We start from the raw sequence: 19,794 nt of genomic DNA, 5'->3' as shown, positions 1-19,794 counted from the left end.
AAATTGCTTATGGCATTGCCGGGTAAATTGAGCTTTTGACGCAGTTCAAAAACTAAGCCTGTAAGTAAGTACCTTTAGATGTGAACCTTTTCGCTATTTAAAACAGTTCCAGTGGCAAGAAACAATCGGTTTAGCTATTAACAGACTATTACTCGTATTATAAATGTCGGAATTCGGCTTTGGGTATTTATCTATGGATAAATGCAGAGATATATTAGGTTGCTTGAAGCAAAAAATAGCCGATTGTGATGAAACTTTACACTACTTTAACTATGAGAATTACGTTATATTATCCGGATGCGGGAAGTAGTTCACTAGAAATGTGGGGAAAAAAGCGGGCCAAGAAAAATCTAATTGTTTTAGACGTATAAAATGACGGACTTACCTAATTATTTGAATTATTACGTATAAATACTGTGCCTATCTATGTACATAATATGTGGACGTAAAAATCTAAAGCGACACAATGTATATTTTACACACACAATTTGCTCTAAAATACGAAAATGAAAAGCAACCGGCCCATTTTGGCAGTGACATGTAAAAAGGGTTATTTTGTTTTTGTGCCCACTGGCCCTTTGATCTTGGGCAGGAAAGTAAATAAATTATCTTCATTGACTAAGTGACAACCTGCTGGCCCACTTTTTTGTACTAGGAGACCAGTAGTACGTAGGTGTTACAGCTGTCAGAGATAGTCATAATTCAAAGATGCGGAACATTTACTTCTGTATTTTGTAGTTGTAAAAGATTAATTTAGATATAATTTCTCGATAAATCAAAGAGTACAAGTAAACCTTCAGCTTTATAATAATTGTGTTACTAAGAAAAAACCCCTTCAACAAACTATGAAAACATATCCCACAAATACTTACAACAAGCGTGAACGATTTGATGTCTGGAATTTTCGTTACGCTTTCAAGCATAAACTTTAAAACAGATATTGATGAAACCTACCAATAATATAGCATAAATTATAATCAGATACTCGTACTACTTTTAAGTACATGTAAAAGAATGACATTTTGGATATTATTAAGTGGAGAAAGAAAAACGTGGAAAGGAGCCGCGGGTGGAAGCTACCAGGTACATCTATTATATAAAAATAAGTCGGGTTTTCCTCCCTGACGCTATAACCTTAGAATGCACGAACCGATTTCCACGGTTTTGCATTCGTTGGAAAGGTCTTGGGCTCCGTGAGGTTTATAGCAAAGAAAATTCTGGAAACTCGATGTCCGAACTCTACGCGTGCGAAGCCGCGGGCGGAAGCTAGTACTTCATAATAATCTGCCAATCATAGCCCAAAAGAATAAGGTTTTCCTTTACTTGTGTTAATGGAGATAAATAATGACAGTGAGTGATCGAGGGCGACCTCTAGCGGGGAATTTGGGCAACAATGTTATTTGTAATCGGCGGTTAATTGCCAGCCATCAAATAAAACAAATGCTGTGACATTTACAAACAAAACTCATTAGCAGTAGGTACGGAAAAATGGAAATAAATAATAGTTTAAAAAAAACTAAAAAACACGCTTTTTATAGAAAACCGAACTAAAAAATAGAAAATACATTTAAATTAAGAAAATAGTGTTCAAAATTTCAATGAATATAAATTAATAATAGTGTGAATACAAAAAATATATTTAAAAAAAGCGTGGGGTGCTTTTTAAGGTATTATCGAAATGAAAATCACTCTACTCATATCTGTCAATAAAATATTTATAACTATTGACACCATGCACCCCACGCTTTTTTTAAATATATTTTTTGTATTCACACTATTATTAATTTATATTCATTGAAATTTTGAACACTATTTTCTTAATTTAAATGTATTTTCTATTTTTTAGTTCGGTTTTCTATAAAAAGCGTGTTTTTTAGTTTTTTTTAAACTATTATTTATTTTCTACTTTTTAGTTTTTTTGTTTAAAGCTTTTCAGTGATACGAATGGTTGTCACTATCCATACAAGTGGGAAGTTCTCATCAATACAAAGAATATAAGTCCAAACGAGGTATTTTACATATTCAGTTGTCGAGTTCCCTCGACTTTCTCTGGTCTCCATCATCAGGTCAGCTCCCAACCTTCACTGTTGCAAAGGTCTTGTCAATACAAATAATTTAAGCCCAAACACGAGGTAGTTTACATATTCAGTTGTCGAGTTCCCTCGACCTTCTCTGGTCTCCATCATCAGGTCAGCTCCAAACCTTCACTGTTGCAAAGGTCTTGTCAATACAAATAATTTAAGCCCAAACACGAGGTAGTTCACATATTCAGTTGTCGAGTTCCCTGGACCCTCTCTGGTCTCCATCATCAGGTCAGCTCCAAATCTTCACAGTTGAATAGTGCTTTTAGGCGTACACCTGTGTGTCAAGTTTTTACCCTATGTATGCCTACAACTTTCGAAGGTTGCCCTCGATTTCTCAGGTTTCCATCATCAGATCCTGACCTGATGAATATGGGACCAACTGGCAGCTATTTCGAGTCGAACAAAAAAAGAATCACGTAAATCGGTCTATAAACCTCGGAGTAATCGATGTGTATGTGTAACCTCCTCCTTTTTGGGAAGTCGGTTAAAAATGGAATAATTTTATCAAATTAGTGTATTGTCATCGGTCCTCAATAAATCTACAAAGTTTGAACGAAATCTGGCCGTTTAAAGCGGGTCAAAATCGCGCCCAAAGAAGTCGGTTACAAACCTACAAACATACAGGTGAAGCTAATAAAAAGCGTGTAAAAAAATAATTAATTGGCTTTATTTACCTTACTTTTTCATAACGGTGAATTATTAAGAATGATTATTTCTTACAAGATCTTCGAGCACTAAATCTGTAAGCACCTCAAAAATATTCTTATTTTTCACTGTTTTGCTATCGATGCAATTAACACCAAAATTGAAAATGAAGAACAAAGATTTGTTAAGCTAATAGCCCTATACATTTGTAAAAGTAAATCTTATTTGGCGGTTACATACCAAAATATGTTTAATTTTACGAAAGCTTTACTGCCCTGATAAGCCAAAAAGCGCTAACTCAATCAGAGTAAGTTTTGAGAAAAACGACTTTTTGTGAATGGATCTTTCCCACCTTCAAACGGGTGTTTAAACTAATACTTTTTAAAACTGTCAAAACCAATATAAACGTATTTTTGACCCTAGATATAACTGACATACCTAAATTATCCATAAATGGCACCAATATACCTATTTTGTGAGATATCGCTATTTTGATTAAAAATAAAGGCTTCAAAAATTGAGATAGTGCTTTTAGTCTTATTCTGCTCATAGAAAGTTCCATACAAAATTATGTTTTTTTTGTTTTTGATGAAAATACCGAATAAATTTGTAATAAAACTTCATTTAATATTTTTTTAAAAACTTTATTAAATGTAGCAGCAAATTACAAAAAAAAGTTACAGCAATTTATTTGCTTTCTATGAATTAAAATTAATCAAAAGTTGGTAGTCCCCGCCAAAAAGACATTCTATTAGCAGGTATTAAACTGGAAAGAGATTTTAAAATATTGTTTTTTTTTGTTTGAGATATTCCTGCTGGTACTGTTCTTTTAGTTGGGGATGGAAGTTAGTCTAATTTCAAGAACTTTGTACCTACAATGCTAGCCGTAATGGGTTCATTATCGAAACCAGTTCTGTACCTAATGTCAAAACTGCCTCTGTTAACTTCCACTTCAACAATGTCACTAATGTAAGGTCGTGGTGACAACCGGGAAAGTTTGTATTGGGTCGTATAGTCTTGCCACTCATAAAAATCATCTATTGTCATTTTTTTGATATTTACATTTTTTCCAGCACTGTTTACAGCTTCGCAAAAGTCATCAAAGTCATATATTTTATTTTTCATTCGCTTCATCGCCAATTCTACTCTATGGTGAAAAGAGTCTGCAGACATAAATGTGTGCCCGGCTTCAAAGTATTTAACAATAATCTTTTCTGCATTTATCTGATCCGAATTTATAACATAGATTAAAAACGAAAAAAACGTCCAGTTTTTATTTTGAGCAGAACAATTATCCACCCAAAGTACAATATTTTTCATATCCCGATAGAACAAAAAAAAATTATAATACGCACTTATGATCTCATCTTTAGATCGTCCAGACAATGCTTCATGCCAAAGTACAGGATAGATACTGGATTCTTTTGAACCTTTCCTAGCTCCAATAGGCACGAAACTTTCATTATATACAACAATCCTGTGAGTGAAAACAGTCGACTTAAACATATCGATTCTCGGCAGCATAATGACTTTTTGTAAGTCTGCGGAGTACACAATGGTATCAGCGTTGGTTAAGTTGGAATCAGATTGATATTGTTCTCTTGATCTCTTGGTTCTTTCTATATGACTTGCCCACCTGGTACAGCACTCACAGTCTTCCTTGAGATTGTCTTTATCATGCGTTTTATCGTGTAAATTGAATTCTTCACACAGTTCACATTCTTCATGGCCCAATTTTACGAACGAAATATTCAAATCTTGCAGAACTTTTCGGTACTTGTCGTAAGAGCATGTGATCGAAGGATTTTTTTCTACGTAATCTGTATGTAGATGTGTAATCGACAAGTCACTTGGCAAATATAACCGTTTGGGCGCGTGTTCACGTCTATAATGGGATATGCTGGGTTCAAAACTAAGTATGTGTTCCTTTATAGGACCATCGTCAATTTTGTTGTGAGGAATGTAAGTGCATCTTTTGTCTACTGGAGCACTGACGGAGTCTTCCTTATTATTACCTAAAGCAGTCTTTAAAGGCTTGTCGTTAGCTGCTTTATAACCCAAGGTAGTTAAAAAGAAAGTTTTGCATACTTTGCACGATGAACCTTGTGAGTTTTTAAGAAAATAGAAGAATGTAGTTTGTCTTCTGTAGTTAGTTGAAACAGATTCATTGACAGTTCTTTGCTTTACAGACTGGGAAGAAGTGTGGTGCAGCATATAAGCTTTTCTTTCTGTATCGCTTAAATTCCAAAAAGAATTGTTCAATTGCTTTCGTTGCTCTTCCGGTATGTTTGTAATACATAAAAGCCTGCATGATGAAGAGCAGGGTGGTTTCACATTATGTTTCTCCCTTTTTTCTATAATTTTAGATATTTTTCGTTCTTTTAATGGCACTTCATACTTCTTTCTCTTTCTTATAGTCCCTGTTTTAGTATACGTTATCAAATCAACTGAACTTTCTTTATTTATATCGTCATTTTGTATTGTATTTATTGCTCGTATTTCTTCGTTTTCTGTAGTAATTGTTTCTACGTTACCAATATGTAGTATCTCACCATCGGTTGTTTGCAATATTTCCTCAATACTTTTGGTCCTAATTAACACGGCGCTCGCACTATCAACATTATCAACAGTATTATTCGGGATTATCTCTTGATTATCATTTTGGGATACTACCGGAAGAAGCTGATGGTACGACATGTTTTGCTCGTCTGCAATTGACATGTTTGGAAATGCGTTGTTTACATTCTGATCATTATATTCTGCAATATTTGAACATGTAATCAGTGATGGGCCATCGGTTTCAATTCTTGAGGTAGATGGCTCTGATGTAATGTAATCTTGATTATCATTTTGGGATACTACCGGAAGAAGCTGATGGTACGACATGTTTTGCTCGTCTGCAATTGACATGTTTGGAAATGCGTTGTTTTGTTCTCGAAACTTTAAGTTTGAAATTAATTTAACCTCAAAGAAAGTGAGAAACTAGAGAAGTAACTATAAAAAACTTACCTTGATATTAATACACAAAAGCTTATCTCTGCGTAATTAGAAATACTGTATTTAATGAAGTTTTCCTTATTTTAAACACACCATAAAACGAATTTGCTTCCTTCCGCAAACAAAACAAACTAAGAAATGATCGTTACTAATGTTTATCTTCATGTCACAACACGCTCTATTGTGAAATGTAAGTGAGTGTAATCCTTATTGCTAAAGATATTAAAGTCAATTTTAATTACCTACTATGCTTAGGTTTAGCCGTATCTCAAACCTTAGCGAATTAATAATACCCACATTTACTTAGCGTAAAAGCGCTAACTCCGGAACTTTTTCGAAACACGAACTTACCGCTTATTGGCTTAAAAATTGACTTAGGTTTTTGATTAACATTTTTGAAGCGTTTCTAGCCTACGTCGGTATAAGGCTATTTGGCTTCATAAAAACGACATGCCGTCATATCTCTTCGTAAATTAAGGAAAAATTGAGATATAAAAAAAATTCTTAGTGGTTTATTTTAATGTTTTAGATGAGATATCGCTATTTGGCTTATACCATTAGATGCGAAATTATTCTAGCTATTGAATGGTATAAAAAAAACGAAAAGGGCGTATCTCAGAGATAGCGCCTTTCGGCTTAGCAGGGCAGTTTAGCAGATTTACACACACAACTATGCCTTACCCGCTTTCCTGAAATCAAACACCCCTAACAGAAATTAGTTCCAGCAACATAAACCTACTGTTGAACATTTTAACTTTTTCACTTTCTCATGGCACATAGAAAGCTTAATGGGGTAAACAAGAATGGCTATTTACACCGTAATAATGGCCGTCCGCCTGTTTTCGGCTTCACAACTGTTTACACTGAAAAACTTTCCGTAATTAATGATTCATTAGGAACTAACCAACTGTGGTTGAAATAGCTTTTACAATGTTGGCAACCCCTGCTTGTATACAGTTCAACTGTTTAAAAATATACTGGATTAAAAAAAAAAATATCCAATGAAAATATTACACAACATAAGATCTTGATCCATATTTTCTTGGTAATAAAAATATGCAAATATCTTGAAAAATATGAAAGAAACAGCATTAAAATATTTAAAAGGATTTTCTTTATATTGCCGATTTCATAAGAAATATGCTCTTTGGATCAAACAAAAACAGCTTGAAAATATTCTCAATATGTTTTTTAATCTTCAGAAATCTGTAAATCTTTCTTCAATGTTTTCCCAAGAAAAGATATTTAACTAAAGGCTATATACGCCATTAAAGCCCCCCACATTAGCCCACCGTCCGAGACGATAGTAAGATTAACTAACGCCGTCCAATGGCAGTCCAACCGTATATAATATCAATGTCTATGATAAGGAAAGCAGCCGTTCGCTCAGTCGCACTATATTACAGTATATATTAATGCTATCTACGTGCCGATAGCTTCCAAACTGTCCCAGTAAATGGGTCGAGGCCTCGCTAATATCCTAGATATTGAGGTCTCGGCTTTAAGTCTTCGAAAGGATCAAGACGTGGATGCTCCCAAATGAAATTTTATAAGATATGTTACACTTTATGCGATCCTGGTAGATTTTACGCTTACAGTTCAAGTAATACGTTTGAATGTTATTCACAGGTTATGATAAATCTTGAACGTGATATGTTTTATGATGGGATAAAATTCATTATGCGTAGTCATATTAAATATTTTCATTTATACAAAACTCTATCTGTCTCGATATTAGGGATAAAAGACTCTTAAAAGGACTAAGAAAGGGATTCACAAGAATTCTAAAAATATTAATAATGCAAGTAAAACACAAATTATGTTTTACTTGCTTACATGTTTGTCAAATGCCATGTACATTATATATTACAACTAACCACAGATGCCTATGTCTATCTCCAAATAGGAAATCAATCAAACTATTCAATTGGTGCACGGCTTGGTGTAGGTCAGTAACCAATATTAGTATTTACTCTATAGTTGAGCTGGTTCAACTAACGATAAGTTCAAACACAATTGTGTCCTGTCTGATATCTTAACACCACGCTGTCATTATTAATTTGACGATTGCTTGCATCCTGCGTAAAGACGATCAAAATGTTGTCGACAAAGTTGCAGTGTTGCTTGTCAAATGCATGACATAGCTGCTCTCCTAGTCATCATCATCACCTTCCACACTAATATTTATAAGTTAATATTGGTTAGATAAGTTTATATTATTGGGTTGGGTTTTATATTATTACTCTTGAAAGAGTAATCATCAGTCATCAAAATCCAGTCAGCGTATTTTGCTGAAGTCTTACAATAATTTTCTTTGTTCATGGGCTATTTTCAAATAAATTACAAAATTGTAAGTCATAATTATCAATTTCCTTTAAGAAATTGCAATGCGACCTCATATTGACGTTACAAAAACACCAACATTCAGCAGAGTAATATGAATATTGATTCATTGCTAGTTTTTCTGTAGTAATTTCAATCAGGTTTCCGTTCCAAAACTTGACTGGATTTTCCGCTAGTAGGTATTTAAATAATATATTTTAACTTTTAAAAGGAAGGGATATATAATATAATAGTTTTCAAAATGACGCATAATTCCTACTTAACACATAATATTTGCGACTGTCCATTCATCCAGTGTACCAGGATGGCAGAGATTATCGAATCTCTACGGATCGAGGCAAGTGAATAAGTGGTGATGAGCGAGCACCCTCGCTCAGACGAAATGGGTCACTAAACGCTTGAGTACTTCTTTACTGAGTCCGAATGACTCAGCCGCTAGTTATTTATAGGATTTCTAGTGATTTCATATTTGTGGAAAACATCGTCGAAACTAAAATTATTATTTTCTGCGAAACTCTACGTAGTACTTTTTTCAGAGGAACAGGAGCTGTTTCCAATTTTACTGGATGCAGCATAATTTCAACAGTCAATAAGGATTGACGGCAGAAATTTATATTTTAGATAGGTAAATAAGATAGCTAACTACTTTAAGGGCACCATAGTGTTTTTTTCTTATAAATTACATAAGAGTATTGTATCATTTTTAAAGTTCAGAGTATTTGTTGGGTAACAAAATCAACCTACGGTAAATCGCTTTTGTCAAAAAAGGAGTCGATCTCTTCATCTTTATATTATCCTAGTCATCCAAATACACAAAGCTATCGGTTATAAACTATAACCATCGACGGCAACTTATCTGTCACTAAAGAACAGTTATCTATAACTCAAACTGGAGTAACTCGTACAGTTAAGTCTAACTGAAGTTTAAAGTGCTTTTCAGTTTAGAAGGTCGACCAGGTAAATTGGCAATCAGGACCCCAAACGTTAGTCTGCATAGTTAAACAGTGATATCTTAGTATTCAGACTCGATTATACATTTGATTTAGGTTCAACTGTCGTATAAACTGCAGTAGATTGGAATAGTAATTTTCGTATTATGTTGATAAGACTAGCTTGCGAAGGTTTTTATATACTTACTAAGTTACTACGGAGGAATTTAATGACTATAATTAGTAAAGATCGATACATAAACTAGGCACCTAATAAACGATTCTTAAAATAGTATTGCTGAAATTAATAATTTTCTTCAGAAAATAAACATTTTACAAGAAAAAATATATCTTGTATAATTTGACTGAAATACTTCTTTTACATTATTTTGCCGCATACAAATTTTTAACGTTTCGAAACAACAGTTTAACGTGCGTTATTAAATTGGTAGGTTCTAGCTGTTACGGGTAGTCAGAATTGAATCTAACAGCCTAGCTTACCATGAGGTATGGGGTTGCCCCGGGGTAAATACAGTAAAGAGGTCCGATAGGCAGTCGCTCCATGTAAAGTACTGATACTCAGCATCCGATTAAGACTGAAAACTGACCCCAACATAGTTTGAAAGTTCTAAAAAGGCTAGGCGGTGAAAAAATCTACCTAAAACTAACTATACGCATTACTATCTGTCCAAACAACAAAACAAGTTATGTGTCTTGTCACGAAAATCCCATAGAAAATGGCATTCCGAGTTTAAAGAATTTTCCCATTTCCCGGGACGCTCAAGCAATTTTTCTTTCTCTATAAACCGTATTCGGACTAGGACAATGACGAACATTTATAAAAAGAGAAATGTACCAAATTGGTCCGACCGCTGTTTGGTCGGCAACAAACAGCACCTATTTTTAGGTTTTTTGTTAAAATATAAAATTACCCCTAACGAGCTTGAGAACATAATGATGTAGATTATGATGATACTAATTAAATGAAAGCTGACTTTCAGAAATTAATCTTATAAGCAAATATAATTTTGTGGTCGATTACACAATTATTTATGTTTCATATGTAATCTTTATAGAAAGGATACTTACCTATTTCTGTAAAGTTTCATATACAGTACATAGCAGTAGTAGCTCATGTACAGTAGTTATGTGTGAAAGGATAACAAGAATACACTAACACACGTCCAAACTTTTATAATTAGGTATGTATATTGCAGTTTCATTAGTGTAATTGCATAAGTCCAAATAAAATTATCCCCAGCTTTCTTTCCGTCACCACCTACCTACCTATATCTTTATGGGACCTACCGTTCCTTATAAGTAAGTACTTGTAAAATTAACACATCAGTTCAAAAGTGAAGGCTCAGCGCTCAAAGGCCAACAGCCAATGAACACCCGATCCATCGCACATGACTGAATTCTTTCACGGATCATGACCAGCGCTGTAAAACGCCTCAACGAAAACTAAATGTACGATAAACTCTTGTGTTTACAGCTTTATGGTAAATATTTTGTAGAAAAAGTGTTGAAAAATCTTTTTTTTAATAATGCGTTGATATTTTTATGCAGAGTACGATGCATCACGGGTTATTCTCATAGTGTACGTTGTAAAGCACTTCTTTAAATTTATTTCAATTATGCCAACTTTCGTTTCATCGTTAATAAAAACAGCTCCAGGATTTTTAAAGTACCTACATATTTATTGTAGGTGAATCCCCATAGATTCGTTGAATCATAAAAATGTTTCTAATGTATTTTATTTACAATGTACACACTATACATATATACAAACTTAAACTACTTATCTTTATACAAAACTAAAAATAAAATACTATATACAAAATATATATAAACATAAAATATAAAAGAGCATCGATCAGGCGTCGAAGTATTCCTCCGCATCACTGTCCTCCGGAAACGTGCCCAGAAGACTGGCTGCATTGCCACGTTGAATGGCAATGCTAATTCTTTGTCCGAAGAATAAGCCAGCCCTCTGGTCACGCGAAGCGTGGACAAGCCTTTTCGCGATGTCCTTATAAAGTAACCGCGAACTCGGGCCCCATGGTCCGAGCGTTTCGACCCCAAACGGCTCAAAAGTATAGTTCCCAATAAGGTTACTATACTTGCGCCGCTTGGTGGTCTCTGCAGAAGCAGCAGCCGCACCAGCATGACCTGCCGTGCAGGGAAGATGCGATGGCGCCAGGGTGTCGACGCACGTTGCATCCCACACCAAGGGCCTACCCAACTTCCATGGCAACAACGTCATACCATCAGGCCTCTTTCCATCGTCACGTACCAGTCCATTAGGCTCTAACACGGCTGGCACGCCGGCGGTGGAAAGAGCACGACGGATAATGTCGTTAATGCTGGCATGCCGTGCAATACGACCAGCACTTCTGCAGCACGACAGACCATGGTGCCCGAGGCTGTCGACGGCTTCACCGCAATGGCAGCGATGCGGAGCAACACAGGAGCGCCTAACCGTAAGCATGTAGCGATGCGGAACGTTGTGTCATCCAGCATAGTGCCTATGCTAGATGACGGGATCGCCTGTAACCAGAGGCCCGACTCCCACTCTCCCACAGCCAACAAACGGGCACGCTCAGCAGCACTATTACACGTATTTAATAGATTATTCCGTATAGTGCTACAGAGCGGCCCGTCCCATTGTCTCTGAGAGCAGCGGTTGCCGGGCAAATCCGTATTGGGAGTAGCCATTTTCCAGGCATCCAGCGCATCGGTCAAACACGGTACATCAACATCAACCAGTGCAGAAGACGACAATATCTTTCTGGTTAATGTATCAGTACTGTGAACCGAGGAGAGGAATGCCGGTAAACTAACACTTGAAATTTTGCGGACGCCGAGACCTCCCATGCGTATTGGGAGTGCAGCTTGCTGCCAGGCTCGATCGTCCAAGGCCACATTGAGGATGGAGGTGAGGGTGCTTCTGATAATTTGGTCAACTTTGTCCAAAACTTGTGGGTGTTTCCATATATGTGAGGAGCGAAGAATATAAGTAAATTTTGGTCCAAAACAACAGTACCGAATCAAAGTGAAGGCCGAATGTTTACTGATTTTGTATAATCTCTCTGAAACATCATTAAAATTTTGAATTTTCTCGTTAATATAACTGGTGAAGGACTCATCGAGAATAGGTGATCCCAGGAGGCGAAGGGAACTTTTTTCTAGTACTGTCAAATTTGGAGCTATGGATTGGAATTTCGAAAAGACTTGTTGGTTGTTATCAGGGATGAAGATTTCACATTTTTTCAGATTTCATCGTTGAAAATCCTCGATTTTCATTTTCAAATGACAGCCGGGACCATCGAGAAGTAAATGATTTTCCTTCCTCCGTGGCCGGGATTGGCCAATGAAACGTGCCTTCCAAAACATGGTAAAACTCGTCAAAACAAAGATTGGTAATCCATCTTGGACCGCGCCAAATGTTGCTTTACCTTATAATCGATCCGTGCATTACCTGGCCACAAGATCCTAATGAAAATGAGAAATCCCAAAAGAAAGAGAATTTTAATAGCTAAAAATTTTAACCGCATTATAAAAATCCTTTAGACACTCGAGGTGATGAAGTAGACTGGTCGGAAGCGATACCACAAAACGACTCAAATGAAAGAACGGAGTAGCTAAATTACTTTTTTAGTTTCCCAGTGCATTTCTTTTTCTTTCTTTTTAAGCTGGCTTCCTTTCATGTAACATAATCTGCTCTAAAGTGACGATTAATTTGATAATAGGTACTAGGGCGCCGGTGTTAAGAAGAGTAGTATCCATTGACAATCTTAACATGTCAAAGGAATGACATCTTGGTTTTTTTATGACCTGGTAGATGCGAACTGAATAACTTGTTGTTTTATGGCCAATTTCCATAACCTATCCGTTGTGTTGCGATAAGAGATTGAAATACGACATAATGTCAAAATTCAATCTCTATTAGCAGCTTATGGAAATCCAGCACGTTTGCACGTTGCACCAATTAACTAATATCGGCAATTTCACCCATGGCGTTTTGGGTAACAATTTCATGACTGGTTATGGTTTGTTCATGGTTATAGTTAAATGGTGCACCCAACCCTTAGATATGTAGGTTTTATTAGGTTAAGTTTTACGCATTGCTTTTATCTCGCATCTTATCAAAATGGTGAAGACTATTTCATTCAACATACATCTTCAATTCAATGCTTAAAATAAATAAAGCGGAAGAAGCTGTCCTTTTTTCGCGATATCACGCCAAAACTACTGAAGCAATTTTAACGAAATACAGTACCTACACAGATAGTCCACGATATCGGAAAGGACATAAGCTACTTTTTATCCGGTTTCGGGAATTGCTTCTGCCCTGTTCTGCATTGTATCTTGATAAAATCTAATTAGTGCAATAACTTCCAGTTTCTTACCTATGTAATCTCGATTCAATATTCTATACCTTGCAATATTTCATTTCAAAATGGCTGCCCCATATTTTTATCAGTTCATTGATGCTAAGTATTGGAAATGCAGTTCCTACCACTTCAATAAGTTTTCTGTTATATCCAATTAAAACCGGAGAGAACTCGAAACCCGATTCTTAGCAGTAACGTTAATTATAATTTAAAAGTATGGAATTTTACTCGTGATTTTCTTAGAAGTAACTCTAATTTAGTTTTTATTGTACCAGGAATTCAGGATGTATAGTTTAAAATTCCGCTCTGATTACCAACAGAGCATTAATTCACGTAAGTAGGAGCATTCGTCAGCCTCAGTCCGCTTGCAATTGAGCAACCTACATGTTCGTTCATTCATTCATTCAAATAAACGTGAACATTCATGAGAAACAAGAAGAATATTATGTAAAAAGTATAATTAATGTAAAGGAGTATGATCGATAAATGTTTGTGCTAAAATCTAGGACCTTTGAACTTTGAAGCGAAGCGCTAGATAGCGAAAATTATCATTTTAAATTGAGATCTAGCTAGAGTGGTTGCACAATTAAAATACGTATAAAATATACGTTTAATAAATATATGCACTCGTAGAATGGTCATCGTACGCTTTAGGTATAGTTGTAAATTAGTCAACAAGCGCTGATCTTTAAAATAAAATAGCATTTTTATTGCTTTTACTAAGCTTTTAAATAAAAGCAAAGTAACAAGCAAAGTAGTTTTGTTAGATATCGTATAAAAAATTGAGTGCGCCATATTCTACAAAACGTAGATAAAAAAAACTAAGATCTTTAAAACATTTAAATAACTTTGAACTACTTCAGAGCATTATAATGAACTCGTTAACTTACCCACAAAAAGTCCAAAAACTAGAAGTACTGGCATATTGAAAATAAAAACTAAATATCCGTAACACAGCAAAAACTTTTTCCTTCACTGTACATTTCACATTTTTATTCGTACATTACTCCATTTTGGCACTTTACTAAGTTTTAATTCCGAGGTACACTTTAGAAGCCATGAGCTGGATGCAAAACACGCACGGGATACACGAAATATTTTTTCGCAACGCGATATCGACTGCGAAAATGGGGACGCCGAGACGAGCGGAGCGCGCGGATGCCTTTAACCGACTGCGGCACAGCATCCAGTCGTGCACTCCCCTGCCCTCCTCAAATTTCCTCCTTCTCACCCCTCACGCGCCCTTATCGCGATCCCGTAATTAGATAAATGTCATTGCTTTTGTCTGTGTTTTTTTGCTCTTTCCCCAACGAATTTTGTCGGCCAATGTAATAGACTCCGCGTCGTTTGAGACGCTCATTTACGTAAATGCTGTTTGTCTTACGACTGCTGCTGTGTGTGTACTTCAATTCCGCGCGAAAATATGTCCCGGCCTTATTGCTACTAGTTTATGAGCCTTCCGACTCGATGCTCGCAGTTTCCACCCACTTCAGATTTGTTTTTATAGCCATATTTTTTGAGACACGCTGGCTGAGTTTTGTTTTAGATGGCAAGTTTGTGAACGGTTATTTAAACGCTGTCTACGCAATGAATACGTTGACAAATGTTATGTGGTGTCAGGACTAGGTGTCTGTTTGTGTACTTGTATCATAAAATTTGTAGCATCTCCCACGGCACCAAGTTTAAGACCTTGTTAGAGAGTGCTTATCATCTGGGGTAGGTTGTAAAATTTCAGACAGGTAGTAATTGTAGCGTTATCAAACAGGGTTTGATGAAACCATATCACTTTAACGTCGGGTCATCTTGAAATGTAGCCACAAAATTGGACGCTGAAACAAGCCGTACTGTACTACATAATAGAACAAAATTCCCAACCGCAATTTTTCAATGAATTTAAAGTTTAGCTCCACTCAATAAAGTAGGAGCCAAGTCTCGTTTGTCAGAGTCAAATCTCCGTGCTTTTATATGAAGAGTTTTATGAAAATGAACGCAAAAGACTTGGGGAGGAAGATTGCATTCATTTCAGTGAGTACGCAGGTCTGCACTTGCAAGTCTTTGTAATCCACTATCTATGGAGCTCATCTGATTTGATGATGGAACAGATAAAGCGCTGCATTCCATTCAAATGAAGTCTTTATATTGTGTGATGGCGATACGATGTCGCAGAAGGTGTTACTATATTGATTAAAGGATGGACTATTTGAGTCAATTTTCTTTACAAATAATGCTATAAAAGCTTGTAAGCTTTCGCGATTTGTACACGTATTTATAAATAATTGGGACATACATAGTAAACCCGTGATCACGGTCGGTGCAATTCGGTCGAAACATCAGGTAAAAAACAGGTATCCTACCTCGATATACAGCATCGCTTTTAAATCCCGATAATTTATACTTAAACGTCTATAAAACCCCCAAAAGTTTTAATAAATAGATTACTGCAAATGTCTACTTTTTCGTTGCATCTAGTTATACTGTTGCTTCAGCTATTTTCCCATCGGTAAACAATAAAAGGCGACCTATTAACAAGTTACACAATAAACCAATGTTAACGGAAAATGCGAATAAAATACGGGCTTAAAATATTGAGATAATAGCAGAGTGGTGACAAATGGCTAGCCTATCGCCCAGTTTGACCCATTTCCATAAGTAGCAACTTGAGACGAGATAAATACGGTAGCCTTGTGTACGTTTCCCTTTTTATCGCAGAATCGAAGCAGATTTGGTTTTGTTATTCATATTAGAGCAAGTTTTTTTTTCTTTGGTTTTTACTATTTTTTGTTTGGCTGAAATACTTTCTTTATGTCTATAAATTGGTATACGTATTACGGGAAAATAACTGAAAAGATGACAATGCGAGTGAAATACGGTAAACTAGGAACAGATTCTGCGAATCAGTTGATCTCTATTTTTTAAATTCAAAGGAAATATTTATACCACACAGACAAAAACTTATACAACTTCCTATCATATCCTCCTATACCTTTTCGGAAACATGATACCCTGATACCCTGAACCATTTAGCGAATCCTACATATATTATAAACGTGAATGTTTGTGAGAATGTATGGATGTATGTTTGTTATTAAATAACGCAAAAACGGCTGGACCGATTTGGTTGCAATTTGGTATGTAGATAGGTTATACCCTGGATTAACACATAGGCTACTTTTTATCCCGGTCAACAGGGATAAACCGTATTTTATTAATATTTTGTTAAATTAGTATAGACGGCCTCTTTTGAGTTTTGCTGTTTCTTTTTCTGAATCCTGTATTTTTTTGTTTTTAGGGTTCCGTACCCAAAGGATAAAACGGGACTCTATTGTTTTCGCTCCTCTGCCTGTCCGTCCATCCGTCCGTCTGTCTGTCCGTCCGTCTGTCACCAGGTTGCATCTAAGGAACTGTGATAGTTAGAGAGCTAAAATTTTCACAGATGATGTATTTTTATTGCCGCTATAACAACAAATACTAAAAACTAAAATGTAATAAATATTTTGGGGGGCTCCGATACAACAAACGTGATTTTTTTGTTCGATTTATAAATAATGGTACGGAACCCTTCGTGCGCGAGTCCGACTCGCACTTGGCCGGTTTTTTTGATTTGTACGCAGATGTCAATCTTTTTATCATGGATGCTGTCATAGATTTAGAAACCCACTACCGTTTGATAGATAGGCAATACGTGACACATAAGTTTATGCGATAAGAATCCAAAAACTGACCACTGTAGAGGCATGTAGCTGGCCCCCGAATGTGTTAAAGACAAATTTTAGTAACAAAACAAGCGATACTTTGAAAATGTTTAACATTTTCTATGAATTGATTCCAAAAATTAAGAAACGCTATAAATACTAATACGTAACTCTAAATACTATAACTTCTACATAAAAAAGTGTGTTTCGTTTTTGGCTTCACCAGAAATCACATAATGGTCGATCTATCTACTGTTATCTATATCTATTGACAAATATGGCTGTCATACTGCGCTTTGTCTGTCAGTGCCATTGTAATTTTACGAAATTCTCCATAATCCGAATTTTGCGGATATATGTTGTCGATTCAAAATCAATATTTCTTTATGTTTTGTTATTCATGCCTATAAGGTTTCGATCGAGTCTACCATACTCCTTGACAAAATCTTACTTCTTACTTATATTATAAATAAACGTCAAAGTTTGTGAGAATGTATGTTTGTTATTCAATCACGCAAAAACGGCTAGACAGATTTGATTGTTTTTTTTTTTATTTAGATAGGTGGTACCCTGGAATAACGTATAGGCTACTTTTTATCCCGGTCAACAGGGGTAAAATTATTCAGCCACGGTCAAAGCGGCTCCATCTGTGGTATATAAAATACAACAAATTTGACAAAGCAGCGAGGTGGAAAGACATTAGCGGAACAATAATTATCATTTAAAGTCATAGATGGAGTTGTGCATTTTTCATAAACAAAATTGAGCTGGGGTTTTATTTTAGCTTATCTTCTATTAATGTGGAGGCTTAAAAGCAACTTACGTTAAATTAGTAGTAGTAAGTAAACCTTAAATTTCTTTTTCAAAACATGTAACGCTTATGGATCCTAGAAGAAAGGAGAAAAATCTGTCTCTGCAAGCGCTGCTAAGCGTGAGTTAAGGTAAGTTTCCGTAGCTTTAGAAACAAGCCTAGGCACAAAGTGCAGATAGAAATACCCCTTTATCGCGCCTGAAAACGTACAATTACGCGTCGCATACCAGAGACAAACTTGCTTTCAACTTCTGATCCTGATACACTGTTCACGATTACGAACAGTCACTGTCAGACCCGAGCTGAGTCTAAAAAACCACCTTTTATATATCTACGTTTACATCATTGATATCATTCAGTTACATAGACAGAATTGCTATAAAACGTGTTTTCACTAAATGTACTATTATTTTTTGAAAACATATATTCCCAACTCTGATCTCATGGAGCCCGGCTGTCACCACTGTGTGGACTGTACGAACTATCGTACCCGGCCCTGATTCAAGCTGTCTGGGGTGAGAAGAAATGGGGTGACAAAGAATGAGGCGGCGGAATGACTGAAAGTTCCCACCTCTCATCTCAGCCACTGCGGTAAGACACCACGAGAGCTGGGTGTTGAGAGACGACTCCTGGCCGCCATAGGCGTGGGAGATGAGTTTTGAGTTGGTCGTCGACCATCCGGGTCTTAGGTGACCCGTGTCTAACAGGCCCGTGTCAGCGATGCGCGTTATTTCACGCGCCCCTCTAGGAGATTCAGCAAAGCCCAGTGAGGCCCACCGGAGCCAAAGCCTAACACTCCCTCACGCTGCACCCATAGCCGGACCAGTGCAATCACATTGTCACTGACAGAAGACTGCATTCTCTAATGAACAAGTCAAACTGATGGCTGAGAATTACGTAACTTTCCAGGATGCCATGTAACGTGTTGCAAACGCCCAGGCTTTAAGGAGCTTGGTAATCCTTTTCTCCACCTTCACTTGAGTTTTGTGGTACATGAACAAATTAGAATAGCAATGAATTAGTTTTGGTCGCGGGGACTTGGTCGTCTTCATTACGTATTTACCAACTCTTAGTGGTCATCATCATGCACTCCCGCTCTCTAATTATATTTGAAGGATCAACAAGATTGTTTTAGTTAGTTTTATTAACTACGCTACTACAGCTCGCTGTCGAATCTTTTTACATCAATTCTGGAGAAGCTACGTAATTATTAGCATGAACACAGCCTTATGTTTCTTCTGATCTGCTGGCTCCACCAAGAAGTGACAAATTGCGAGCGCACATTTTGAAAAAAGAACTGCAGGCTTCAAGTACGAACACATTTTATTTTAATCAAAAATCGTCAAATGACCCTACCGCTGTCGGTTAGCAGCGGTAAGGTGTGTCGACTCTTACTGACTAAAAACCGTCGTGTTCCGTCGTAGGCTTTTTATGCACCAGGGCCGCGGTAACTCTTTCGAACAATCATCCCGCAGCCCCGGCAGACCTTGGCCCTGCTGGGCCCCACTGGGGTACATGAATTGAACTCTCACAGATATTGGCCTGTTCATAAACTAATTCAAACATTTTGGTGGAATCCCAACTTAATATAGTGAATGAGTGCACAGAAAATCCTCAAGTGTTACCCCCTGTAGTGAAACTATGACATGCCTAATGACATCCACCCAGCTATTTCCCAATTATGTGGCTGTTGACTTCCGGTCAAACCGAATCTGTTTGAGTACCAATATTTTACTTGGAGTGACTACCTATATGATCTCCTCAACCCAGTGAACTAGACACCACGTTATCCATGGTAAGACTGTTTGACAGACTTTCTGGCTTCTGATAAGTCGCAGTTGCTGCACAAAATGTACAAATGACAGCTTTATCAGACCTTTGTATGCTGTGAAAATT

General features: G+C 36.6%; 1 protein-coding gene across 1 annotated transcript in view; it reads right to left on the bottom strand.

Moving 5' to 3' along the window:
• Positions 1-14,592, bottom strand: part of LOC110376522 (uncharacterized) — a 35,592-nt gene extending 21,000 nt beyond the window's left edge. Inside the window, exon 1 of the mRNA XM_021335017.3 lies at positions 14,286-14,592. Within this exon, the coding sequence (XP_021190692.2) occupies positions 14,286-14,319 (34 nt within the window). The 5' untranslated portion in view covers positions 14,320-14,592. The remainder of the gene's footprint in view (positions 1-14,285) is intronic.
• Positions 14,593-19,794: the final 5,202 nt, after the last annotated feature.

The sequence above is a fragment of the Helicoverpa armigera genome, chromosome 2, assembly GCF_030705265.1.
Source record: "Helicoverpa armigera isolate CAAS_96S chromosome 2, ASM3070526v1, whole genome shotgun sequence".
Lineage (NCBI taxonomy): Eukaryota > Metazoa > Arthropoda > Insecta > Lepidoptera > Noctuidae > Helicoverpa > Helicoverpa armigera.
Note: the sequence above shows the minus strand (reverse complement) of the source record. Positions and strands in the feature narration are given on the sequence as shown.